Source organism: Mastacembelus armatus, chromosome 1 (genome assembly GCF_900324485.2).
Source record: "Mastacembelus armatus chromosome 1, fMasArm1.2, whole genome shotgun sequence".
In the NCBI taxonomy this organism is placed as follows: domain Eukaryota; kingdom Metazoa; phylum Chordata; class Actinopteri; order Synbranchiformes; family Mastacembelidae; genus Mastacembelus; species Mastacembelus armatus.
Genome location: NC_046633.1, coordinates 5,113,054 through 5,139,542, shown reverse-complemented (window position 1 = coordinate 5,139,542; position 26,489 = coordinate 5,113,054). Strand labels below are relative to the sequence as shown.

Here is a 26,489-nt window from a genome sequence, read left to right as displayed (position 1 = left end):
TGGGACGTCGTTTTAAACACAATATTGGCTAGTTTTCTGTCCTTGCATGTGAATTTTTATATAGAAGCAGAATTTTCTTTTCACATGCCATCACCCAGTAAAACTAGCTCCAGCACAGTTATCATGTATAATACATGTTAAATTGAATTGTAAATTCCATTATGTGTCTTTGACAAAACACACACATCTAAATAAGTTTCAAATTATATCCACCACTGTACCTTCCCACAACGTTCAAATAAAAACAGAAAAAATAAACCAGCCGTTTTTTTTTTGGTTTTTTTTGGGCTTCTCATCAGCAGCTTCAACAAATTGTTTTGACCCCAGTCCAACATGTTTGTTTACTCATGGCTGCTTATAATTGAAACTTAACACGAAGCATGTCTGGAAACTTCTGTGATTAATGAGAAATGAAAGATTATTGAGGAGTCAAGGAACAAGAGGAACTAAGCGCCGATACACTGAGCTGTGGTAGGTGTTAATGTCTTACACCACTGTAGAAAAATTGGAGCCATGACCTACATTTCAAACAATTTAGCTGTGAGATTAAGTATTGGTGTACTTCAAAGGAACCAAAGAATGTGTGGCCTTGGTGCCGTGAGCAATGCGCACCCATCCACCTCAAATTTGGTGGTTAACCGGCCCACGTGTTTCTATGGGAACAGTAAAGATGGCAGGCAGACAGGTTTAACCCAAAGAAATCCCTCCTCTGCTGTGACTGTGGTATCCTCATAGCTGTGGAAGCCAGATATCTTGTTTGTCTCTCACCCTTTGCTCAGCCTCATTTGCTCTCTCTAATCCCAGTCACTTCTTGTTCACTTCTGTTTCTCTGCCTCACTCACTCCATCCACATCTCACTCCATCCATATTGGGCAACACAATCCTTATCTGAGTTTGGTTTCTAATAGGTCCATTCATTTGATGTGAAAATGGACTGAATTGAAGCTCATGGAGAAGGGAGAGCAAAAGGGAGAGGGGATGGAAATGAGTGGGTGGTGTTGATGTGGTGTTTGTGTGTTGGTGTGCATCTGTACATGTGTGGGAGACTGAATAAAAGCAACCAATAGAGACAGCAGTGTGTCATGAAGCTCTAGCATTGTGCTCAGTCCCATCCAGGGATGCTGTCACATCCGATCCTCCTCAACACTGGTCTCTGTGCTCTCTGGCCAGCAAGGTCTATAAGACAAAACTGAGATGTAGATATAAATACTATACAACCTTATCATTTCCTGGTGTCCCGAGGCAGCTGCAGTTTCAATCTACAGTACTCTACTGATCTTAAGGGAACATTTAGAAGCATTTGACTGTTTCAAGCAAAAAATCAATAATCAATAAAATGAAGATTAAATTCAGGGTTTTTAGCATATATGAATGGATTGGTTTAACATAAATATTTATGAAAACAAGATTCCACTTTGCAAAATGCTGAAAATAATGCAATTCATACCTTTAGATTTGGCAGATTAGACATCATTTCCCGATTTATTATATTTTTATTAAATTTTTAAATTTTCCTTTTTTTAAAAAAAAATTCATTATAACCTTGTCACGTCAATGGAAAGACCAAAACCAACAGTGTGTTAGTCTGCTTTCCAGTGCGTTACTACTTTCCTGTCCTGTTACATTCATTTTTACTAAGATCTAAATCAAGAATTGCTCAATAATATCTGAAAACATCTGTCATTTTATATCAAATTTTACTGAAACAGAAGTAATTGTCGCATCAGTCAGGGATTAAATGAAGCTGCAGTTTAATACTCATCTGGTTCCAGAGATTATTTACAGCACTAGGATAGTGTATGTGAGATTGAAACTAAAGTGCCAACATTCGTAATGAAGAAACATGCACAACTGTTTGACTCATTTGTGTTTTCTAATAGTTTCAGGAGAAGAACAGAGAAAAAAAATTTCATCGGCTTTATTATTTGAATAAAATAACTGGTCTTTTCATGGGATTAAGTTATACACTGGAGGAAAATGAAAGAATGTTTTCTATGGGGATAAGTTATTAATGTGCAACTACTATATATTGAATTTGTCCCTGCACTCTTGACTTTTGCTGCGATGGTATGAAGCCATGTGCCATTTGCGAATGATTGCCAGTGGGTTGCTGTTTGCCACATTATTAGACTAAGCTTGTTGTAAGTAAACGAAGATGAGCAGAGATTTTGAAGCAATATATGGAAATTAGATTTTTCTCATAAAGTGATGGGCAAAAATGAACCCGGTCTGTAGGAAATGCTGTGGATCCAGGCTATAGTGTTTCTCAAACTGGCCATGTGCTAATTAACCAATTTTACAGAGACACTGCACATTTATCATGTGTCATTCAAGCATCAGAACAGTGCAAATCTGAAACTCACAGGCAATAAACTGTACACATGCTGAATCCAGCTGTCACTCACACTAACATTGAGCTGCCAGGCACCAAAAAAAAAAAACTGTAGTTACACTCTGCTGTTTGTGGTGTTTAGCCATCCCCCTCACTAACATATACACTCACACACACACACTGTACAACACAGCAATCTCATGCTCATCCTCTCCTATTCACAAGACCATACACTGCTGCCTCTCTCTGGACATCAGTTTGAACTGCACTGTTTTTAAAAGCAGGTCAGTTGTAATGATGGTCATTTAATAATGACTGTGGGTTCAGGGTGTAGGCTATTGTATTTTACTTTGGGCTCGCTATATTTCATGATTAACTCAACCAAATTTCAACTCTGGAAGTGAAATGGGGAAATCGATCGTAATTTCACTTCTCAAAATGGTTGCATTTAATTTCATCACACAGCCCAAGGGCATGTGTGCGTCTCAAATTAAACTTGCTGACATTGAAGTCTGGTTGAAACCTTTTCTGTTGTTTTATATATTTATTTTACAGTGTTTCAGAGAACTACAAAGGCACACAGATAAAACTGTTAAGCAGTAATATTACTTAGTAACATATTACAGTAATGTCATTGTTTTTCAATAATGAGTAGTGCCAGGGATTAAAAATAGAAATTCAGTTATTACATTTGGGGTGGGCTTGTTCTGTGTCTTACTGGGAATTGGATGGAGGGTTTGGTCTCTCTGTAGTCAGAAAGGTCCAGGATATGGAGCTGGAAATAAGTGAAACAAGTAATGTCACTGCTGAGAGATAAGTGAAATAGTAAATTCATTTTAGTAATGAGTAAGTACAGTTTTTAAGTAACTTCTCAACACTGATGGTTACGTTGTATGTATCATTGAAAACCTTACGCATTTTGAGCTCCTACTGGTGCAGTGGTTTCCAAATTTCTGTGACTACTTAAAACTGAGTAGTGTCTAGTTGTAACTCCTTGTATATGTAACTACACAGAGGTTATGGCCATTGTTTTATTATTGTTATATAATAATAAACTGGACTATGGGGACCTACAGCACATGTTACATGTTATACTGATTGTCTGTACTGACTGTATTGTGAGTAGTTTTACCAATAGGTAAGTCTGTTTCATTTGAACAGTTTAAAAGGCTGAATTATTAAGAATATCACAATAATATCCAAGTTTAAAATTTTTTTTTATCTCATGACTCCTCTAGTTGACCCATTTGGCCCTCAGGAGTTGTGACCCACAGGTTAGGAACCAGCGCTTTAGTATATTTTATTCTGTTTTGGAATCTGAAACTGCACACAGACTTTGGACAGGCTGCTGCTGAAGAAACTACAGTTTTAGACTGTGCACATCAAGGTTTCTGTTGTTGCTGGAAGTAACTGTTATTAAAAATGACTACATGACTGTACTGCACAGTAAAATAATATAGTCAGGTATGAGAGAATTGTAAGACATTAGCTATTTTTCCATATTAAGATGGTTGTTTTATTCTAGAAAAATATGTCCAATGAAACAAATAGTTGACCATCAACAATGGTATGCTGGGCAGGGAGGAATTTTGTACAACCTCAGCCAAAAATAAGTCAAAATAACTTTGGGTGACAAATTGTACAAATTAAAGCACAAGATAAATAGCAATTTGATTTCATCATTCATTTTTCTATAACAGTATGTAGACATTCGGGTAACAAAGGAAAAAAAACAACCATCTATAACAGAAAAATGAATGTATTTTGTGATTGTAGATGATTGTAGATTATTTGAACAGAAACATAATGTTCTCTTATGCATGGATCTCATGCAGACTACCTGCTGTAGCCTCACACGAACTCTGACCAAGAGCTCCTTTATGGAAGACATTTACTCTCATATAAATTAACTCTTCCTGCTTCATTTGGAGTTCAGATTCATCTCTGTGTGGTCATTGATTAGAGATCTTCTCAATAATTCAAATAGCATCGAAAGAGAGCACACAATTCATCATCAGTCATTTTGTGGTGTTAGGCAATGACCCTTGCAGGCATGCCAGCTAAATCTTCCTGTGACATTATGGATGGGGTCATTTGTGACTGTGTCATGTTCTGATTACCATTTAGTTACAATAGATCCTTCTGACCTCAATGTGATTCAGTGAGTAAAGAGTTCTCTTCATGAATCAGGAATGCACTCTCGTAAGAGTGATGATGGCATTATGGAGTTTTACTAAAGGCAAACACTGAAACACTATAAAGAACATTAAATTTCAAGCCTGTGTAACATTGTTACATATCAAGTTTATTTGCCATATTTCTGTAAAATGACTTGTAGTATGTTGTTTGTGGCTCTGGAGGAGCCATGTTGAATCACAGAAAATAGCCTTGGTCATTACTATTATCCCACACTAGTCTTGAAATGTTGTGTTGTTAACAGAAAGTCTGTATCTTTTAGAGTCGGAAAGATGTGTGTGTTAGCACGAAGGAGAGGTCGAAGGGAAGATGCTATCAGCTGCATTATGGGAAATCTAATATGAAATTATTTTAAAACTTTACCAATAGGGACTCAAAGTCAAGACATCACTGATTCTACAGCATCGATTTTAAACCATATTAACTGTATTTATTTTTGCTCTGTAGCTAAACATAGACTGTATGTCGACTGGGTGTCGTCCCATCATCAAACTCACAGCTGTTTTCCACCAAAACGGCTCAAACAAACTAAATGTAACTTACCTGCCCAGAATGAAGTGCAAGAATGAAGTGAAAGTGGCAGATAAAGATGTAGTAAAGTCTCGACATTTAATTGTTAACGGTCAGTCAAGTCGATATGTACTGTAATTGGTTTGCTCCTCATGGTGTAGTTGATTTTATTTACTTCAAGGTAAAGTAATGGGTAAGAAAAGGTAAAGCATAGGCAAGTTATTAGAAGTTATTATGGTGTGGAAACATTTTATTCATCACACTGTCCTAAACACTCAGCAGCAGCAAAAAGAAATAAAGATACACAGCAAGAAGACATGTAATATAATCAACATGAAGGGATTTACTTTAGGAGAGCTACTATGTGGGAAGAATTTGCAGCTACAGGTTTGTTAACATTCAGAGGAGATGCTGCAGAAATGAAAGGCGTTGTTTGCTTTATTGCTCAGCTGTTAATAGCATTTTAGTATGCCATGGTAATCAGAATAGTGTAAAATCAACATCAAGGTCACATTACTATGTCTACCACCATTACACTTAAGCAAAGGCCTCTGTAAACAGGTACATGTTAATTGGATGAAGTCTGAGACACCCTCTTCTCCAGTTTGATCCAGATGCCCTTCTCTGGTCGAAGAATGAGCTCTCCTACCGGCCGCAGCTCTTCACGCTTCTGACAAGCTTCAACATTGAAGTTACGCAATATGTACGACAAAACCACCGTTTCTTCCATTAGTGCAAAACGCTGACCTGAGGAGCATTACAGTGGTTATATAGTAATGCTACACAAGATACACACATTTAAAGTAATATAGCTATTGCACCAGATCCTGAAAACTACTGAAAGTAAAACCTTTGTTTTTTTTTTTACCTATGCAGTTGCGGAGTCCAGCAGAGAAGGGGATGTATGCATATGGAGGCCTCCCCACTGAATTCTCAAGCAGAAAACGTTCAGGCCTGAATTCTTCAGGTTCAGGGAAGTATCGTGGGTCACGGTGGAGAGCATAGGTAATGACAATGGCTTGAGCACCTTTGGGAACCTTGAAACCATCTAGAATTAAAAGCACAACTTAATTGAAAAACACCTTTTTTTTCAAATAGAATCATAGAACCTCATTTTAAGACAATGGGCAGGACATAATTATACAACCCACTGTCTGAACGCTTGTGTCCTATCAAATTACATAATGTTGATATTGCCGTCAAATAGGAATGATAGCCAGAACTACAAAAATAGGAGCTCAGCTGTAATAAATTTGAACTGTCTCTTAATTTGCATGAGTTCTTGTAGGAATATTTGGTGATAGAGAGAGTTTGTTGTATAGACAGAAACATTTTCAGTGGGACATTTGTACAGTTGTTTTTCCTTACAGGTCCATGTCACAGCCATCAACTGAAAACAAGAGGTGACAGAGTCTTTGTAGTTAGAGCCCCTAAGAGCTGAAATCAGGAAATTAGAACAGTAGGATAAATGACTTTTTTTTTCTCCTAAAACATACTTTTACAGAAGAACCTTTTCTGATTTAATTTCCTTTCAGTTGTTGCTATTTGACTTTCTAGACATACTGTCTATCTATGAGTTAATTGATGTGATGCCATATGCTGTGGTGTCATGACCATTTCTTTCAAAAATACTCATTACTACAATTGACTCCTATGCTAACTCCTATACATTTTAAATCTAACTAACTTTATTTGGATTTTATCAAGTATCTTCTCCTATACAGCACCATTTCCTCTTTAACATCACAAACCAGCTATTGTTTACCACATGTTGCAGTCCTCACTTGTGCCGATTAATGTTTTATTCTGTTTTGCTCCTTTCTTGCAAGAAATATATTCTGAAGACAATCTGTCTGCTCTCTCTTTATTGCTCATCCAACGGGTTTTGCCACAACAATACTCATTAGGGAAGTGATGGCTACAGCAACAGTATAAGTTAAATGTTATGTGAAAATAATGGAAGAGGCCTTGCTTCCCCTGGCTTCTCGTAACACACTGCTTTGTGAGTTTTGTGCCCATTAAATTCATGTTTCATCGAGGTACTATCACTCATCTGTAACTCACTGATATGGCAGTCTTCGCAGATGCTGCGGGCAAAGAAAGGCACAGAGGGAAACAGTCGCAGGGCCTCCTTGATCACACACCCCAGGTATTTGAGCTTCTTCAGGTCTTCTGTGTTAACAGGCCGGTCAGATGTACCTTTGCACATTAAGCAGGAAACATTCTTCAGTACAGCATATAGATAAACAGTATAGATTCTAAGCTGGTTCATAGGTCAGACAGCTGTTGAGCTTCATTTTCCTGCTGTTCCACTTTCTCCTACTTTTATATGCTTGACATTTTCCTACCTCTTATCTACTTTTCAGTAGATAAAAGTTTATTAGTGTTGTTTTAAGGAACATGCCCTTATTTTTTCATCAGTAGGAAACAAATAGTTCAACAGTCACTGACCCTCTGACCTTTCCATTAGCTCCACCAATCTCAACTCACAGACCATAAATAAAATAAACCATAAACCTATATACCATAAATCAACACTTATTAACATTAACTAATTGACTATAGAAGTAGATGTGTAATTTTACATTGGAAGAATTGTGAATATGAGTAACTTAATGTTTCTGTGCTTGAAGACAAGTTCATAGCCATAAAGTGGTGCAAACCTAGCATCTGTTATTGCTACAAGGCCATGTAACTTACGTCATGGAAAAAAAATGCACAAAGGCCATGATGAATCCACACAGCAGTGGAAATAATTCAATTATTCTTTATGCATTTTGGCACAGATTTTCACAGCTATTACACCCATCCCTTGACTTTTAAGAAAATAACGGGACAAAGATGAGTCAAAAGGTTGTCAGGCAGGAAAATAAATGAGGTCATTAAAGTGAGAAGTGGTGCAGTGACTGGGGAAAGGCCATGTTATGGTTACCGAACACCTCCTGAAGCTCTTGTTGAACTTTGCTAAGCACCTCAGGGTGAGAGCCCAGCAGGTGTAGGGCCCAGTTCATAGCAGCTGCTGTAGTATCATGACCCTGCAAAATAAAGGCAGTTAAACACAGATATACAACTAATTTGAACGTTTTGAAGCTAAACAAATAGATTTTGCGTGAACAGCTACTTCAAACAGACAATTTGTGTAGAGTTCTTTTTCATTTCACACATATACAAAGTATAATAGTCTAATATCTCTTTTGTTTCATTGTTTACTTCGCTGTTTGATGTTCTGCACGTATAATAGGTTATACATTTCAAGTAGCAAACCACTGTTTGACTGCAGGAAACAAATTTTAAGTGTGAAACCAAACAGTAATGATTTATATAGCTTTCATTGCAGCTTTAAATATTTTGTATTTCACTATGAGTTTCATTTTTAACCACTAACCCGAAACATAAACGTGTCCACTTCCTCCTGAATATCGTGATCACTCATCCTGTTGCCTTCCTCATCTGTGGTTTTCAAGATCATGTCCAAAAATGCCCATCTTTTCCTTTTTCCCTGGTCAGTGTCGCTGTCTGATGCGTTACTGGAAATAAGGTCTGCTCTTTCGCAAATAACCTGAATAGAAACAAAGGTTAAGGTAAAATGTTGCCTTTACTGCATGCATTCTGTGTTGTTTTTTTTAATATACAATAAGCACATTGAACATTCAGTGGTCTTGTTACCACTGACTCCATTACTCACTTTGTATGTGAATGTATGAAGAACCTTGAGTGTCTTGTCATGCTCCCAGCGGTTGCCAAAGTACCTGTACACAAAGTCAGGCCAAAACCAAGGTGTCCTCTGTCTGCGGCTGATGATGTCACTCATTCTGAGGACAAAAAAAAACAAACATAAAACAACAAATATGAAATCAATCTTTATCTGATCAGTTTTATTCATTACTGCTTCTATTAAAATGAAATGTAGAAAACAGAAAAGAACTTACTTGTACACACTTTTAACATATTCTGAATCAGAATTACTCTGGGCATAAATTTTCTTTCCCATTGCAGTTTCTGAAATGGCATTATTTAAAAGCTGTTAAATCCAGTGTCAGTGAATGAATCCAGTATGTGAGGCATCTTTTGATGATGTTTGTTGATATATACAAATAGAGGTAAGAGTCGTCCACATACACACATACACTTTTAACAAACATCTGCGTACCACTGATAATGTCCAAGGCACAGAGGGTGATGTAACTGAAGCAGTTAAAGGGGCCCTTCCCTGCCTGGCTTTTCAGCTTCTCCACCAGGATCTCTGCCTGCTCATTCATCACTTCCAAGAAGTCTGTCAGGATGGAGAAGTGGAAGGTTGGCGTCAACATCTTCCTCCGCTGACGCCATTTATGCCCAGTGCTGATAAAAGAGGGAAACCAAATCAGGACAGAAAACAAAGATGACTAGAGAAAATGTTGGACCCATGTGCATATTCTTATATAGGCTATGATGAAAACAAATGACTGAGGAGGCAGAAAAAACTTCTACTTAATTAGTCATCATTATTTGCACATTTATGGGGAAACAACATTTTCCATTTGGCAGAACACTGGTTCATAATAACGTTGACATTCATTATCACTCAGTTTTTGTGTGTTTTATTTTTATTGATTTACAGGCATCTAATCTGCTGTAACACAGAGCTATGTTTACAGTACATACCTGGTCAATAGTCCAGTTCCAAGCCAAGGGTGGAGGAAGTTGTATACATAAGCTTTGTCCATGTGGACAGAGTTGGTGAGAATTGGCTACAAAAGGCAGCTTGTAATCAATCAATATGCCATAAACACATACATTCAAACATTGAGACAATAAATATGTATATACAGTATATATATATAGATATATATATATATAGATATATAGATATATAAAATAAGAGAATGTATTATATTGTAGTCCTGCTAGAGCACTGAGGAGATTTATCTAGAATGACGTGCAATCCATCTTAACCATTAAGTTTAACCACCAAGTGTAAATACAGACTGTAAATACAGGGGGAGGCTGGATTTAACTGTGAACTGAAGAGCATTACAGTTACGCAGTTAATGTGCAGGAACTGAAGCAGGAGCAGTGTGTACAAAGTGCAGTGACACCGTAAATGTCACAAAAGGAGTTACAGGGTGGAGGTTTAGTCCTTTTTAAGTGTTTAAGTGTTTAAGTGATAAGACTGCAATTGCTTGAATATCACTGAGCTGGAATAAATATTAAACCAGTTTTAGTCCTATTGTGTATGTGTATTTAGTCCTTCAGTTACTGAGATCACTTGTTTTGAAAACAGAGCATGAGCCAATTAAAAGTTACCATTTACTATACCATGCGGTGAAAGCTTGATGTTGTAAATGTGGAGCTGTCGATCAGTATACCTCAACAGTTTCAGCATGAAACAGGATCACAAATGGTATTGGTCCAATCCAGATTTTTAACAGAGGTGCATCAAAGAATGTATGGGTATAATCTTCAATTTGACGAAAGAAATCTGAAACAATGAAAGAAAACATGGATATAGCATAATGAAGGATTAAGCTACTTCTTTGTTTTTGTCTGTCAATACAAAATTTTGCACCACATTGGTTGCCCTATGCCTATTTGTGCTTTGGCAGTCTGCTCATAAATCACCCTTCGCAGCATGTTGCTTTCTTACCTCCTGCATTAGTTTTGAACTGCAGTGCATTTCCAATGAAGGGGTATGTTCCTGGCACCCCTGGAATGGGCTTCATTTCAACCCATTTGTGCAGGTAACTGCTGAGCAGCTTGTAGCTGATATAGCTCAGAGTAGCAATGAAGATGCTGATTCCAAGTAAAGGCATCGTGTAACTACCAAGTACAACTGCCATCTTTTCTGCAGTGTGTCTGTGTATAGCTTATGCATGTGTTCAAGTAGCAGCACCAGACTGCACCTTTTCCATAAAGAGGGTGTGATGTGTGTTCTATCTTTACTCCTCCTCTGCTGTCCAGCCAGTGAAAACTCAGTGTCAATAGGGTTCACTGCATTATGATTTATGGTACTTGGATAGTATCATAATTTAGACAATTTATATAATGTCTTACAAGACCATATGAATTACATAACATGATAGGAGATACATAGAAAAAACAGAGCTATAAATTATATTTTGCAGCTGTAAATAATTTACCACTGACTGTTCCTGACCAAGGTCTTTGTCCGACTGACTTTCCTCCTCTAGTGTTTTTCTTTCATGTCATAGCCAGCCTGATGGGTTAATAAATAAGAGCCCTATCTCAGCTCCATATGTTATAAATGAGAGGAACAGCAGGTTACAACAGTTTACTATGAATTTCTCTTTGAAGAGACATTTTGGATTTTATTAGGTACTCTGTATGTTCATTATTTCGTGAGAAAATTTAAAGTATGTGATTGTTTTACTCTGTTTCGATACTTCAAATGATGGTTTTATATGCTTCATTTATAAATACAAAACTATTAAGGAATGTTTACTATTTAAGTATTTAATATAATGGGAGCTTTCTTATATACATATTATAAAACCTTTTTAACTATATACTTTTGAGGTAGTTAAGAAGCATGCTACTTTGTTTCAACCATAACTTTGGGGATTTTTTTATGTCTTTGGTGGTGCATAATGAACCTGTTAAATCAATATCTCAGGGTCACAGCCACCTCAAAGAAATTGAGGTCATTGACTCATTATTTTTTATTTGTTTTGGTAGAGAATATCTAATAAAAAAGCTTCCATGTGGATGGTATTTCATAATCTGAAAGCTTATGAAGCTGTAGATTCATTTTTTTAACCTAACAACTTTTAGATTGACAATATAATAAAAGCTTATTATTATTCCACCAGAATGTATTTCACAGTGTGGACAAGGCTTGGAAATAGCATTTAGACTTAGAAGGTAGAAGCACATGTAGAGTTTATCGTTCTTAAAAATTCTGTTTTTGTTTTGATAGGTACATTGTCATAAAATGTTAAGCTAGAATTAAATATCAGTCAAAAATGAGACAGTAAACCACTGTGTAGTAGTAATTAAGATGCAGTTGCAACATATTTAAAAAGTCTCAGATAAACCTGTGTATGGAGGGGAAAAGTCTTTTTTGTTGTTTTACATGTTTTGCTCTCATTTTGACCTGTCTTGACCCTTGATAAGAGTCAGCTTTTCAAAACAAGTTTCTCATTAAATTAGATTAGATTAGATTCTCATTAATTAATTAGAAAATCACCACTATAAGCCATTCAACCGAAGCACTAAAAACACACAGTAAATGGGGATAGACTGCTCCACAGACTATCACATCTTGTTCTGTCCAAGGTCTTTAAATGTGCACTGTGTAACTTGTAGTGAACAGCTTGACAATAAGTTCAGTTTCTATACCAAGAACATGTCTGGTAACTAAATTAAAAAGTAACAATTTTCTACTATGTAATGTGCATGCAGTCTTATCAATAATGCAAGATTTAAATTGTATACGAAGGACAGAAAATGTGGTAGTTTCCTTCTACAGCCACTAGATGTCAAGATGACACAGTATTTAATCTGACTAAAATAGACACTGCACCTTTTGTCCCTTACAGAAAGGAACTCGTTTCCCCTCTGGTTATAAAGCTGAAATGACTATTTATAAAATAAATGTCACAAAACCTTTTGGTTAAATTCTACATTTAACATTCAACTTCTCACATGACATTGTATGACTGGTGTATTTAAATTAATTTAAGTTTTATTTATTTTTCACTGTCAGCACCAACATTTAATCAAGCACTTTGATTAACTCAATCATTAAAATTTAGTATAGATTTTCATTCTATGTTACATTTCACACAGTCCTCCAAAGAATTGTTCTTACAAAAATACAAGAAAATAGAGACAGAAAAACTGTTGTATCTCAGATGCAGTACAGCAGCAAGCAAATAACACACCAAACACACCAAAATGGTATATACCATAATGCAGAATATTCAATCTAGTTAATAAATGGACGAACTTTGGTAGTTATTATCGAAATGTCCATTATTACCATTCCTGCAATCGGTTAGTCATGCCAAGTGCTATGAGGAGTTTCTGGTGAAAGGCAGGCACCCTCTCTTTATGAACGGGCCAGTCCAGGATGCAACAAGGGCGCAACATGCCTCTGCGGAGGAAGAGTGAGTGAGATAACTTGTAGTCATGAACATCCTGCAGGAAGACCAGAACCACAGAGTCCCGGCTGGCTTCAATGACCTGGTGAAGTGCATGATAGGCTTTAAATCTGGATGGGAAAAACCAGGGGGTAGAAGGGCAGAGAGACAACTTTGAGAGTTCACGCTACAGCAAATAGAGAGCACAAATAGAATATGGTATAATAATGCGTCAATTATTATAATGTATAAATCAAGTAGTGGATATATTTGCTTTACCGTCTACACCAGGGATCATTCAGAAGACTTTCAGTGACGACAAACAAGATCTTTCTGGACTTTCTCATATTATCCATGATGGATTGAAGCTGTGACATGCCAGGGACTGAATCTCGATCCTCCAAACAAAATCTGCACTTGTCATTCTCTAAGGGTACCAGCGACCTCTCCACCCAGCTGCCATCTTCCTCTGCATGTATGAGGTAAGCATCATATTCAAAGTCCCTGCCCTCTTCAACTTTGGCATCACTAAATCCTAATATGCGATTGATCAGTATGTTCCAATAAAACTGAATCTGCCAGCCATGAAACCGTACTAGGAGTGCAGTTACGAGCAGCATCATGACAGCTGTGCTGCTCATTATGTAAAGAGCCTGAAAAGGGGTCAGATCTTTGCAAGAGATAGTCTCAAAATCCATGATGGACTGGTTAAAGTAAGCCAATGGGGTGTTGCACAAATACTGTTCCCTGAGAGCTGGCACAATGGTTGTATTTGTGCTATTCAATTTTGTCACAAACCAGAGGATGCTCTCACATGTGCAGTCAAATGGATTTTTGTCCATGATAAGCAGGCTGAGGTTTTTCATAGGGATTCCGAACACTTCAGGCCTTACAGTTGTAATCAGATTCTTTTCTAAACGTAAAATCCGGAGCGAAGTCAGACTGTCAAAAACAGAGTCCTTGAGACTGTTTAGAAGATTGTTAGAAAGGCTTAGTTCACTGAGGTTACTCAGACCTCTCAGAGCCTCCACCGGGATCTCATCCAGCCCGTTATTATCCATCCGCAAGGTCATCAAGCTCTGGGCCCCTTTGAGAAACAGCACTGGCCCACCTTGGTTGGCATGCTTCCACAACCGGGCTAAGTTGTTGTGCTGGAGCTTCAATACCTTCAGGTTCATAAGTCCCTCTAGCATATTTTGATTGATGTTAGCAATGTTGTTGTTGCTAAGATCCAGGTAGGTGAGGTAGGACAAGGGTCTGAATGGAGAGGGATCTAGGTTCAAGGCTGAGGCTTTAAGACTTTCTCCCAAAGTCAGAACCCTAAGGTTGGGTAAATAAACAAAGGATGTGGTGCTTAGACTGACTGACTGGTAGTTTTTAGCCATGTGAAGCTCTTGAACTTGATCTAAGCCTTTAAACTCATTACCAGTGAGCGTTTGCTTGATATAATTGAAATCTAGAAGAAGTATGGTGAGATTTTTCAAAACAGAGAAGCTTCCAGGATTAATTTCTGATATAGCTGTCCCTGTCAGATTTAACTTCCTGAGAGGTGATCCTGCAAGAGAAACTAAAGTCTTATTGGTGAGAGTTTTCAGTGAGATGTAACTACTCCAGCTCATGTCAAGCTCCTTAAGGTTTGTCAAGCCTGTAAAGGTGTGCTCTGTGAATTCCCGACCTGCAGTTCTCTGTAGCATCAAACTCTCTAGGGCACCTAATGTTTGGAAAGAGAAATCATCAATAACTGGGGTGGAGGAGGTAGAGCTTTTCACCAGAGCATTTGTCATGTCAAGTTTTTTCAATCTTTTGAGGCCCTGAAATGTGCCGTTGGTCAGGTGTTTTATGTTGTTATGAGACAAAACGAGAGTCTGAAGTCTGGACAGCCACTGAAACGAGCTTTCTTCAATTTTAACTATGCCATTATGGGACAGATCCAGAAAGGTTAGATTTGTTTTCTCCAGCCCCTTAAAAATTGTTTGCATGATTGTGCCCAGCTTCATCTTCTGAAGAGACAGAGCATCGATGGATGTTCTTGACAGCTCTGAGCAGATTTGGGAAATAACCGCAGGGCCGATGTTGCTCCCATCCAGGATTAAAGTACGTAGGTTTGAAATAGGCTCAAAACAACCAAGCTCCAACTGCAACGACAAAAAATACAATAAAACAAAAAGCGGAAACAAAACACACAAATGAAACCAAGATGCTAATAACATCACTTTCTACTGCTGGTGCCAATTTTAACAGATTTAACTTCTCATTTCCAGGTAAGCTTCTTACTGTTTTTAGAGACACAGATGACAGGTTGAGGACTTGCAGAAAGGATGAATTTTTAAGGTAAGAAAAGTCATCGTTCTTCAGAGTGGTGAAGCCACTGAACGCCAGATTGAGGTTCACCAGGTTGGGTAGCTGTGGCTGAGAACCAAGCTTGGCCGATAGCAGGTTATTCATAGAAACATCAAGGAATTTCAAGCTCTGCGAATTATGAAAGGAGAGTAAAAACAAAATAAAGTATTATTACAAATATTGCAAGAAGGGAAGGAGGAACAGTTCCACCCACAAACAAATCAGTGTGTTTGACATCTGTACCTGTAGCACAGAGAAAGGTTCTCCTTTTAGCTTTAACCTATTACTAGCCATGTTTAACCGTGTTAGACTGGTGCAGTGGCTCAGATCCTCCTTCTTCAGCCAGTACACTTCATTGTGCTCCATGTTCAGTGTCTGCAGTCGAGCCAGTGTCTGGCACAAACCCTGATCCAGTTTGGAGATACTGTTGAAACCGACATCGAGGTGGAGGAGGCCTGGATATGGGTTTAGGGACCCAGGGGGAATCCCTGACAATCTGTTGTGAGACATGTCCAGGCTGGTGATGTTCCCGGGAAGGTTTGGAGGAATCGCACTGAGGCTGAGGTGGCTGCAATCAGCTCGGCCATCTTGCACATGGCAAAGCGTTTTCTTCTGTGAGCCCACACAATGACATGGCCCCGTCATAAAATAACATATGATGATGACCCATGTTAGCAGATGAGTATGAGGGGTACACATTGCTTCAAAAACCTTTAAAAAAAATAAAAATAAAAAAACACAGTAAGATCTGTGCAAGCCCCAAACCTCGATTAATTGAGTTCAGCTAAAAAATAAAAACAACTTTTGACATTTCTAACCCTGTATTCTTTTACACAGAATACATCAGACACTCACCTGTTTACACACACAACAGCATTAGAAAATAGTTAGTCAATAATAGTCCTCAATATTCTGCCTGCAAACTAAACGCTCCACTCTGCTCATCTGCTTGGTGCTAATGTGTGCCATGTGAATGCTGGAGTACATGTTACCATTATCACACTGACATTTAGCACAACCTAAACTGACTATTATATCTTATAAGGCATAAGAGTTCTTACCAAACTGCTTTTGCATATCCTGTGTTGCATTTAGACTTCATGGACTGTGACCTCCAGCACCACAGTCTGTGTCCTTCAGGAACACATGTAGGAGTCTCAGTTGGAGTTTATAAAACAGGCACTGAAGCAACAGAACAGCAGAATAAGGAAATGGGAAACGGGTAGTTCCGGTTTTGCTTCCACATATACGGATCAGAACATGAACTATTTTACGCATGAGGATAAACAGAAGCACTGGGTAGTTTAATGAAATTGATACTCACATCTTACAAACTGTTATGAAACCAATGTGTTTAAGTACTCGGCATTATTACACATTCCCATTACCCGCTCTGCTAATCTCTGACAAACACGCCTATAAAAACTGCTAATGCTATGGTAAGACGTGGTGTAACCAGACTAGGTTGTGGGGCGGTCACCCGAGGACCGACACGAAAGTAGGTTATGTGTGGGCGGATCAGCCGGGATATAGTTCTCTTCGGAGATAAACGATAATAGCATTAACATGTCAACAAAAAAACTACACCGATTTTTAAAAAAGGGGATTTTTATATTTCCACAGTGAATAAATTAAGGGATGAGAAAGGAGAAAGTGGAGTAAACGATTCAAGAGTTAAAGAGAAGGATTAAGGAGGAACAAAAAGTAACTGAGCCAGACATGACGTAGGGAAGAAAAGGCTTAAGTCCTGTCTCTCTCATATTCTCTCCTAAATCTGGCAAGTTAAAAATGCAAAATTGGAACCTGTTATGAAACGAACTGAGATCTATTAAACTCCACACTAACACTAACAACTATAAAAAAAATTCCCTCCTCACCCCTATATATATATATATATATATATATATATATATATTTTTTTTTTTTTTTTTTTTCATTAATTTTCCAGTCTCTAGTTCACAGATTGACCATTGGACCGGCAGAAGCACTGAATTTAATGGTTATAATACGCTGTATAATAGAATCACAGCTGTGAACAATCTATTTGTAATGTTTATAGAGCCAGGCAGGACTTGGACAGGGACAAAACACAGGCCCTGGCCTTATTGTCTCAGATGACCCACCACAATCGGTCAGATAACACCCAAGCTGAGTAATAAATGCTGTGGACAAATGTACCTGTGTAAGTGAACCAGTGTACTCATTTACTCTGACTGACTCCCCAGTACAGGAAATGAACCAATGAGCCGGTTGTTAGCTAAAATATATTATAATTAAAAATCTTCTTCTTCTCCTTTCGGCTGCTCCCTTCAGGGGTCGCCACAGTGAATCATCTGCCTCCATTTAACCCTATCCTCTGTATCCTCCTCACCCACACCAACTATCCTCATGTCCTCCTTCACTACATCCAAGAACCTCCTCTTTGGTCTTCCTCTAGGCCTCCTTCCTGGCTGCTCTAACCTCAGCATCCTTTTACCAATGTATTCACTGTCCCTTCTCTGAACATGTCCAAACCATCTATATCTGGCTTCCCTGGCTTTTTCTCCAAAACATCTAACATGAGCTGTCCCTCTGATGTCCTCATTCCTGATCCTATCCATCCTCGTCACTCCCAGAGAAAACCTCAACATCTTCAGCTCTGCTACCTCCAGCTCTGCCTCCTGTCTTTTTCTCAGTGCCACTGTCTCTAAACCAGACAACATTGCTGGTCTCACCACTGTCTTGTCCACCTTTTCTTTCATTCTTGCTGACAGATTTAATTATATCAGCCTCCAAAGTGCATTGGCCTGGTGTGCAAGATCACCAGCTCACCACTGCACCCAGGTTAGGTTAGCTCACAATGAATGCCCCTCATTATCAGCACAGTCACACATACTCAAACATGAGAACTCCCCATTACAAACACAGCATTTCATTGGCCGTTTATTCCTTAAAATGTTTTAACACAAGGGTGGCTGTTGTCCGGACTCCTTTAAGCCAACATCTGGTAAGAACAGAAAATAATAAGGATGAATTCTTTATAGCTTTACTACATTACCTAACATGGCATCTCCTGCAAAACAGTGCTGAAAAAATAGATCTGGTTTAGTTAGAAGTAACCACTAGAGGGCAGTAAAATACTATGATTGAGTCACTCAACATCACTGTAATATCACAATGGGCGGGATATGAGCTTATTTATTTGTTTTTTTTTAAAAAAAACAAAGGATCCTCTTAGCTTGGATATTAAATGTGAAGTCATTGTGAATCAAAAATATTATACATTATATAGTACAGGAAAATAAAACATTGTTTGGGTTGGAGAAAGGAAAGACATTCTTGCGGATAAGAACATGATTTTTAGTATTTTAGTGGAAGTTAGTATGAATCTGAAGTGAAATGCGTTTCCCCTAAGACAAGAAAATGGAGTAAAGCTTTTTTTTTTAATGTGTATTCTTATTATGATTGCAGCTCTAGCTCCCAGTTAGTGCATTAGTGAGACAGACTAAGCACCAATAAATATGAAGTTATATCCACATGAGGAAATCCATTTCAAAAGGTCAGCAGTAATGTTGAACCAGAAATGACCTGTGTTGTACAGTGTGTGAGTCATACATTTCAACCACAGAAGACCAACAAACATGCAGTAACAGCAATTCATATCTTGGTATTGATTAAGGATATGTGATATGTCTTTGTTGTTATTAACAAGAAACATTTCCCTACAGTAATATAATATCTTTATTTTCCCGTTGACAGTTCACTCACCAAGCATATCAGTGCATATCAAATCTTTAATCATACTGACATACTGCATCTTGGTTAGCTTGACATCATCTGTCATCCATTCTCTTTTCAGCCATGCTAGTAACTTGGCACAGGGATGGCAATGTTTGTCATCTGGTCTCCCCCTTTGGTCCAGACTGAAATAGCTCAACAAATGGTTGGATTGCTGTGACTGTGGTACAGAAATTCGTGGTCCCCAGAGGATAAATAAATTGTTGACTTTTCTGATCCTTTGACACATTCAGAAGGAAACATATTCCCAACTATTGAGGCATTTGCATCATCACGTCAAAAATTCATGTTTTTTCAGAAAACATAGTGATACTAGCACAGATGTACATATACACCTTTCCATCCCTCTCTTTTCCCCTTAATCCTTTCATCAGCTTAATAGAGCAAGCCCTTCCTTGGATAGGCCTCAAGCCACCTGATTGGTTTAGGCCAGCCCTAAGCCGAGACAGCTTACAGGGCTTTGTGCCAGTGGCTTGACCTGTAAAAAGTGAATAAGACCAGAATGGGCAGAACTGTGGTCGTCACATTAGTAATGTGATAAAACAAAAGAGAGGTAAGGTTCTGCAGTGAACACAACTTTAAAATAAACAGAGAACAAAAGGCACTTGGAGCTGAAAGGGCCATGATGAGAACCAGATCAAATGATGCAGCAGGGAATTATTGCAGCTCGGTTCTGCTGTAAAACTGGCTAAATCATGAAGTGTCGAGGGCTCAAGAGTGGAAGAAGGCAAACAGAAACATAAAAGCTCACAGGAATCAGATGCAGGCCAGACTTTCATTGGAGAAACAACTTGGCACTTGAATGATGGATTACCAGCAAGAAGAAACACTGCTACTGTACTGTGGACTGAGTGACAGTCAGTGCTTTGCATGTTTCACTTACTGTAGCTAGTGAGTGGCTGGTGCGTCTCTTGTTGAAATGAGACTGAATGCACTCATGCAAAAGGAAAAACTGGTGAGGGGCAGCAGCTTCATCAGTGGAAGTGTGTGTGTGTGTTTGTGTTTGTGTGTGTCACATTCTTCATCTTACTGGCATGGGTAAATCTCCTCTCCCTCATTTGGACACTGAATCTGTGGAGCAAAACAAAAGGTGAGTTTGTCCACTCGGCTCTTCACTGCTTCACATGGTGGATGATAACCTGTTATGTATTCATGTAAATTAAATGACACTGCAACTTAGTTATTGTGTTCAAATCTATGCTGCACACTGATGTGCACAGTAAGTCCAATAGCACATTTGTGTGCCTGTGAGTTTATCTGTTTCTATGCTTAATTTGGACAGTTGTGTTCTCACTGCACTGCATCGTCAGTGTCTGATGTAATGGGCATCTTCTCTATAAGTGCAGCTTAAACAAAAAGTGAATTGTGGATTCCTAAAGAGCAGAGGATCGAAATTGTAGTTGAAATCTCTATTTAAAGAAGAGGGGACTTAAACCTGTTATTTTATCTAGACAGCTAAAGATGAAGCAGAAATGTCTAGCTGTGAGATAAAGGGATTTTAGACAAAGGACAGGTAAAGATGTGGAAGAGAGAAAGGGTAACCTATATAAATGAAGGGTCAAAGTCTGCAATAGTAATGTTACAGCATGTTCTCCCCTTAGCAGAAAAAAACACTGCAGTATATATCCCCCTCCCCACTTACTGTAGCTGAGCAATGATGTTTGGAGGTCAGAGTCCCAGCTCTGCTATTGGTGTCAGCTACTCACTCATGGCTTATTCATGAACATAATGCTTATTACATTTACAAGGATGGGAATAGTTAAAAAATAGTCTATGTGCATGTTGTCTTCAATTGCATCCTGGTAAGAATACAGAACAAAACAAAATATAGCTGTATTAGCCAACTGTTCCTTGTCAGATGTTGTCCTTCCTTGAGGACATGAATACACTCACTTACACAGCACTGAACATGGCAGTTGTATTAAATTCAGAAGAACGAGTGGTCAGACCTGTTGCATCCTAGAGAGAGCATCCTGTTGCACTTTTTTATCAGTTATTTAACCCACCTGACAGAAATTTTACCTGCTAAGTTTCTGAATTTTTCTTTTGCCTGTTGTCAACATACACTGTTAGCTGCAAGTGCCGTGCAATTACTGGCATGCAGTATTTATTGTCTTTATTTATTTATTTTTGAGCATTAGCTGATGGTATGTGATGGTATGTGCTTCTCATCACTGCCTGGTGCTCACTAAGTGCTGACTCAGGTGTCTTCTCACAGTAAGTGGTCCCCAGGGGTGACAGGACATCAATACTGAACTGGGATCAGCAGCATGCATCTACTTCAGTACTGTTAACTCTCTGCAGTGCAGCTCAGTAAAATGCAATGAGAGATAATTCATTTCATGGGGAGCATGGCTGGAAATTGCAGACACAATAAAAATCTTATTAGAGATAAAGATTTTTATTACTAATTAAATAAATACGTTGGCTTATCTCAAGGAGAGGCTTTGAATGTTGCGCCCTCGTGGCGCTGGTGAAGGCGAAAATAGGCGAGGACCCAAATGCAGGACAACAGGCAGTTTTATTCCCCAGGATCGTCCCGGGCTCAGGCAAACACAAGAACACTCGCTGCCACACGGCGGGCAGACAGGCAGGCAGGGAAAGAACAACTACCACCATTAGCACTCCCTTTAGGTTGAGTGGTTCAACTGAACTAATGTTCCGGCAGGGAACAAAGGAAACCGGAGAACTTAAATACTAAAACAAGACACAGGTGAAATCAATCTACTAATGGTAACTGAACATAAAGGCACCTGGAACACGACAAGGAACAGAAACAGGAAATTAACCAAAATAAAGGACAAAAACAGGAAATCAAGACTCAGGGCTTAACATTGAAATTGTGTTCTAAAAATTTTAAAAAATATTTTGTCTCTCTTTTTGTAATGGGTGTGGCGTTAATGGTGGGTTTTTAGGGTGTTTTTGTTTGTTTGTTAGCTGCTGCTGCTGCTGCTTCTGCTGGAAATGAGCCTGAGGACAGTGATGAAAATCAACCAAAACATTAAAGCAGCGGCCCTTAAAGCCAGTTAGCCAAGAGATATTGAAGCTTTATAGAGCTGATGGGACCTGCAGTCAAGTCATTTCCACTCATCACTATCAGTTACCCTTTTCACATTAATAGTTAACATAAAAATACTGATTTAAGCAGCTTTAAGCAGCTAAAAAATGATTCAAGCCTTGTTATAATATTTATACGCTCACCTCATACTTGTGAACATTAGCCAATTACGCACAGGGCATTGTCCCCCAGTTTTATGTTGATAGTGGTGAGTGCTAGGCTTTGACCATGTGCTAAAAGCTGTGAGACAAGTGGCCATTTCAGAGGGAGATTGCACCTTTCTAATATCAGACAGAGTGCACTGAAAGCAGGCATAGCTTTGTGCCAGCACCTAAAGCTTTGGCTGCAACAGCCTGGCAGTGCCAACAACTATGTTGTTGCCTGTCAGCGATAGTTAACAGATGGGACGTAATACCTACTTGAGTTAAAAAGACATCAGGATGGAGGGAGTGATGAAGGGGTGGTTACTTTCAACATAATAGAAGAACATTAGAATTAAAAGAATGTACCTGAAAAGATATTGTATGAGCTTCTTCTCATTCATCTTTGTTCAAAAATATCAATAATATCTTCAAGGGATGAGACATTATTTTAAATACAGGCATTTTACCATTGTCTTAGATGATTTATATGCTGATGAAATATCACCATTGTGCATGTTCAATCAAAGAGTTTTAGCTAATTGCAGAGTTTAAATAGGTTCAAGCTAATAAATAAACTTTCCTTTATGTTCACTCCCCTATAATAAGTTCATCCGCCTTTGGCTAAATACACAAATATTTCCTGGGGTCATGTGGTCAAAACTGATTTAGATCTCTTTTGATGTAGCAGAGCAGCACTTTTACCAAAGAAGGAAGAGGGACAAACGGGGATCACATTCCTTATCCTAAAAAATTCTGTGCCTGAACAAACTGCTGTGCACAAAACCAAGCAGAACAATTTCCTACTGTAAATCATCATTATTCCGATTTCCTGTTAAATGATTGGGCGAAGCTTGTTCTTAATGTGACATAGTAAATTATAACACATAAATCCAATATATTTTCATATCGTAGCCATAATGACTGTGGTTTATTAGTTGTGTTTTCTCTGTTTTCATCCTGTTTGTAGGAAGAAAAAAGTAACCAGTGTAATGTCATTATTTTATCAGATTACTCATCTCAATCAATTATTGTTCTAACTCTGCAGGTGGTTCATTCATTATTTAAAATTTCTTAACTCATTAGAAATTGTGTAGTTGTATCTGCAAAACTGTGTTCCAATACTATTGTATGTTTGTCTTTACAAATCTGCTTCTGCTGGCTCCTAATGAATGTCCCTGCTTTCCCCTCTGGCAATGTTGGTTTGATAGGATTAATGAGCCATTACTTAATTACGGTACCAGGAAGAAGCTGAAAATCTGTGATGAGGGATTTGCAGCCTTTCCAATGAATCAAGAACAGAATTCTGAAGCAGTTTTTTTTCATTAATACTTTCCACTAACAGACTCATTAGCAAGTAGATGAAGAAAAGAGCTGGTACTGTCGCTGATTCTGCCAATTCCGTACAAGCAGCCCCAGCTGGTTTCTCCACTGCTGACACAGAGAAGCATAATAATTAGGCCTATTCACTCTTCATTTGAACATGATTTTGTGCAGAAATGCACAACAATAGGCCTGTGTGACATTATGAATTACAAATCTGTTTAAATATAAATAGATTTATATTTATTGGTGCTTTTTGACCATATTTAATTCACATACTGAAATTGCAATTGTAGCTTTTCTGCAGACAGTCATGGTGGACTACGTGTGCACATTAATATCCACCTAAACCACCAAAAACAACAAATCTATATGCATGTATGATAAATTATATGAAACTGGGATAGGATTATGGTATAATGCATATGAAATGGAGTGATTGGTTGGCTGGTTAGATGGATGTGCCTGTTCTGGGGGAGATTGTTCTGGTGTTTCCCTCGACTGGCAGCCTGTAGTACAACATGAAACTCCATCCACTAGCATGGGCCTCAAACTCCAGTTTTAAGAGCCACTGTCGTGCTTACTTTCTAACTATCCCTGCCCTTGCAGCTTGTGATTGGCTGAACACACCTAATTCAGGTTGTTATCAGGGCAGTGATAGTTGGAAAACAAGCAGGACTCTGGCCCTCAAGGACTGGAGTTTGGCACCTCTGCAGGGAAAGGGTATGTCTAAAAACACATTGGTATATGGATATGTATGTAAGTTTGACCTAATAGTACAACTTTTCTAAAATAGCTGAGAGTGCCAACACCAGAGCATCCTAAGTGTGACATCAAGAATATTGTGTGTCCAGAGTTGTCAGAACTCTTTGTATTCTCTTAGTTCCTTCTAAGACAAACAAGCATGTTGCCCAGCAGGATAAACTTACTATAGCAATAGTTTTGGTTTATTTGGTGGTGGGTTGTTTGTGAAATCTAACCACACTTGTGAAATGGGAGTCTCCAGTCCCAATCATTGTTTTTAGATGCTTTTAATGTTGTGATTCAGATTCTTTTTTCATTTAACTATATCTGAGATGTAATTTTAGCTCCAGCTGGCATATCCACAAGCTAGTATCATCTTCTCTTGGATCTTCTCTGTACACTATTTGCCTCTGTACTGTACTTTCTACACTCTCATCTCATTTTCACACAGTTCATTGTTTTTTTTTCAGTATTTTGTCTTTCACCAGCTCTTATTACTCATCTTTTATGTTTGTGAATTTAGTATTTCTATGTTGGTTGAGTCTCATCATTCCCCCTGGTTTTCTAAAGGGCATGTCTGGCAGACATGACATGACTTCAGCATCCAGCTATGCAACATTTCATTAGCCACAACACAGCTTATCAATCCACTTAGCAGTCAAAAAAAGACGCCTGGCTTACCCATACTGAAGAGTATTGAGGTGGACGACGTGCCGAGTAATATTAACAATGTGCTCCAGAGAGTGCATATCAGCAGTTGAATTTGGAAGATACACGTGGGAAACGTGAAGCGATATGTTGCATAACTCTGCCTTCCTTTCATGCCCTGATAAGGAAAAGGAGAAAGGTGTATGAGCTTGTGAGCTCCAAGAGTCAAATTAGGTGGTTCAGTATCAGGATGCAGTAAAAGAACAACTGAAATAATTACAATTATTACATATTCATAAGATTATCAAACAAAATATCATAGAAACTGCACAAAATCTGGGATAATTCTGATCAGTAGCTGTAGAGATATTTCACAGGTTATGCAATAACTTTAATTTGCTGGTAGTGCTGCAATTAAAGTCAAGGTATCACCAGAGTTATTGGGAATCATCCTCTGAGGAACACAGTTATCTGTACCAAATTTTATCACAATGGTTGCATGGAGAGTAGCACAGTGGTTTAGTGGTTGGCGCTGTTGCCTCACAGCAAGAAGGTCCCAGGTTCATAACCCACCAGGGACCTTTGTGTGTGGAGATTGTATGTTCTCTGGGTACTTCGGTTTCCTCCCACAGTCCAAAAACATGTATGTCAGGTGACTCTAAATTGTCCATAGGAGTGAGTGTGAGTGTGTGTGGTTGTTTGTCTCTGGTGACCTGTCCAGGGTGTACCCGTCTTTCACCCAAACAGAGCTGGGAAAGGCTCCAGCAGATCCCTGTGACCCTGCAGGAATAAGCTGGTATAGATAATGGATGGATGGACGGATGGTTGCTTGGATCTATATGTAGCTGTTCATGATGCTGGACAGCATGGTGATTCAGTGGTTAGCACTGCTGGAAGAAGGACCTAGGTTTGATTTGCAGTGATTGGCTCAAGCCCCCCTGTGGCCCTCTATTGGATAAACAGTATGGATAATGGATGGATGGGATTAAAGTTGAACTTTGTATCCTTTAAATTTTCAGTCCAAAATAACAGAAGATAATTAGTGCATGCCACTGCCACTGTCTCTCTGTTGTTTGCACATGGCCAAGCGAGCTTGTTAGCTTCCTTGGAAAGACCAATCTGTTGTGGATGAAAACAGGGGTTTATGAAAACAGAATTTAAACTCTTTATAGCTCTCATTTTGTCACAATGAACAACAATAATTTTTCAGTTACTGGTAATGCAGGTATGCAGAGGTTGTCTTTATTATGGATTCAGACATAACGTTCTTGCAATATGCCATGGAGAGGTAATACATAATTTTTTTTATGAAAAGCATGATAGTATGACTCTCTCATGCA

The 26,489-nt window shown here is 38.5% G+C and overlaps 2 protein-coding genes across 3 annotated transcripts; both read right to left on the bottom strand.

The window, feature by feature from the left end:
* Positions 1-5,490: 5,490 nt before the first annotated feature.
* cyp4v2a (cytochrome P450, family 4, subfamily V, member 2a) lies at positions 5,491-10,878 on the bottom strand. The gene is made up of 11 exons (XM_026303836.1): positions 10,665-10,878; positions 10,387-10,499; positions 9,683-9,768; positions 9,189-9,379; positions 8,968-9,037; positions 8,724-8,850; positions 8,424-8,597; positions 7,971-8,073; positions 7,103-7,237; positions 5,907-6,086; positions 5,491-5,785 (listed from the first exon to the last, which is right to left on the bottom strand). Exons 1-11 carry the CDS (start codon positions 10,855-10,857, stop codon positions 5,607-5,609), a joined length of 1,551 nt encoding a protein of 516 aa, XP_026159621.1. The 5' UTR covers positions 10,858-10,878; the 3' UTR covers positions 5,491-5,606.
* Positions 10,879-12,710: 1,832 nt separating this feature from the next.
* tlr3 (toll-like receptor 3) lies at positions 12,711-16,931 on the bottom strand. 2 transcript variants are annotated; one of them, XM_026304517.1, is made up of 6 exons: positions 16,784-16,931; positions 16,521-16,641; positions 15,703-16,170; positions 15,394-15,588; positions 13,399-15,254; positions 12,711-13,250 (listed from the first exon to the last, which is right to left on the bottom strand). In XM_026304517.1, the coding sequence occupies exons 2-6, from the start codon at positions 16,548-16,550 to the stop codon at positions 13,016-13,018; spliced, it is 2,784 nt and encodes a 927-aa protein (XP_026160302.1). In that variant the 5' UTR covers positions 16,551-16,641; positions 16,784-16,931; the 3' UTR covers positions 12,711-13,015. The 2 variants fall into 2 exon arrangements, with proteins under 2 accessions (XP_026160302.1, XP_026160303.1); XM_026304518.1 differs by lacking the exon at positions 15,703-16,170.
* Between the last annotated feature and the right edge of the window lie 9,558 nt (positions 16,932-26,489).

What these genes read in the sequence shown, in the direction of transcription:
- cyp4v2a (XM_026303836.1), bottom strand. Translation starts at nt 10,857, where the DNA reads ATGGCAGTTGTACTTGGTAGTTACACGATGCCTTTACTTGGAATCAGC. An exon ending in TTCATGCTGAAACTGTTGAG is followed by an intron (nt 9,769 to 10,386) that starts GTATACTGATCG and finishes TGCCTTTTGTAG; the next exon opens with CCAATTCTCACCAACTCTGT. An exon ending in GGAACTGGACTATTGACCAG is followed by an intron (nt 9,380 to 9,682) that starts GTATGTACTGTA and finishes CTCTTTTATCAG; the next exon opens with CACTGGGCATAAATGGCGTC.
- tlr3 (XM_026304517.1), bottom strand. Translation starts at nt 16,550, where the DNA reads ATGCAACACAGGATATGCAAAAGCAGTTTG. An exon ending in AACCTTTCTCTGTGCTACAG is followed by an intron (nt 15,589 to 15,702) that starts GTACAGATGTCA and finishes CATAATTCGCAG; the next exon opens with AGCTTGAAATTCCTTGATGT. An exon ending in AATGATCCCTGGTGTAGACG is followed by an intron (nt 13,251 to 13,398) that starts GTAAAGCAAATA and finishes TTTCCCATCCAG; the next exon opens with ATTTAAAGCCTATCATGCAC.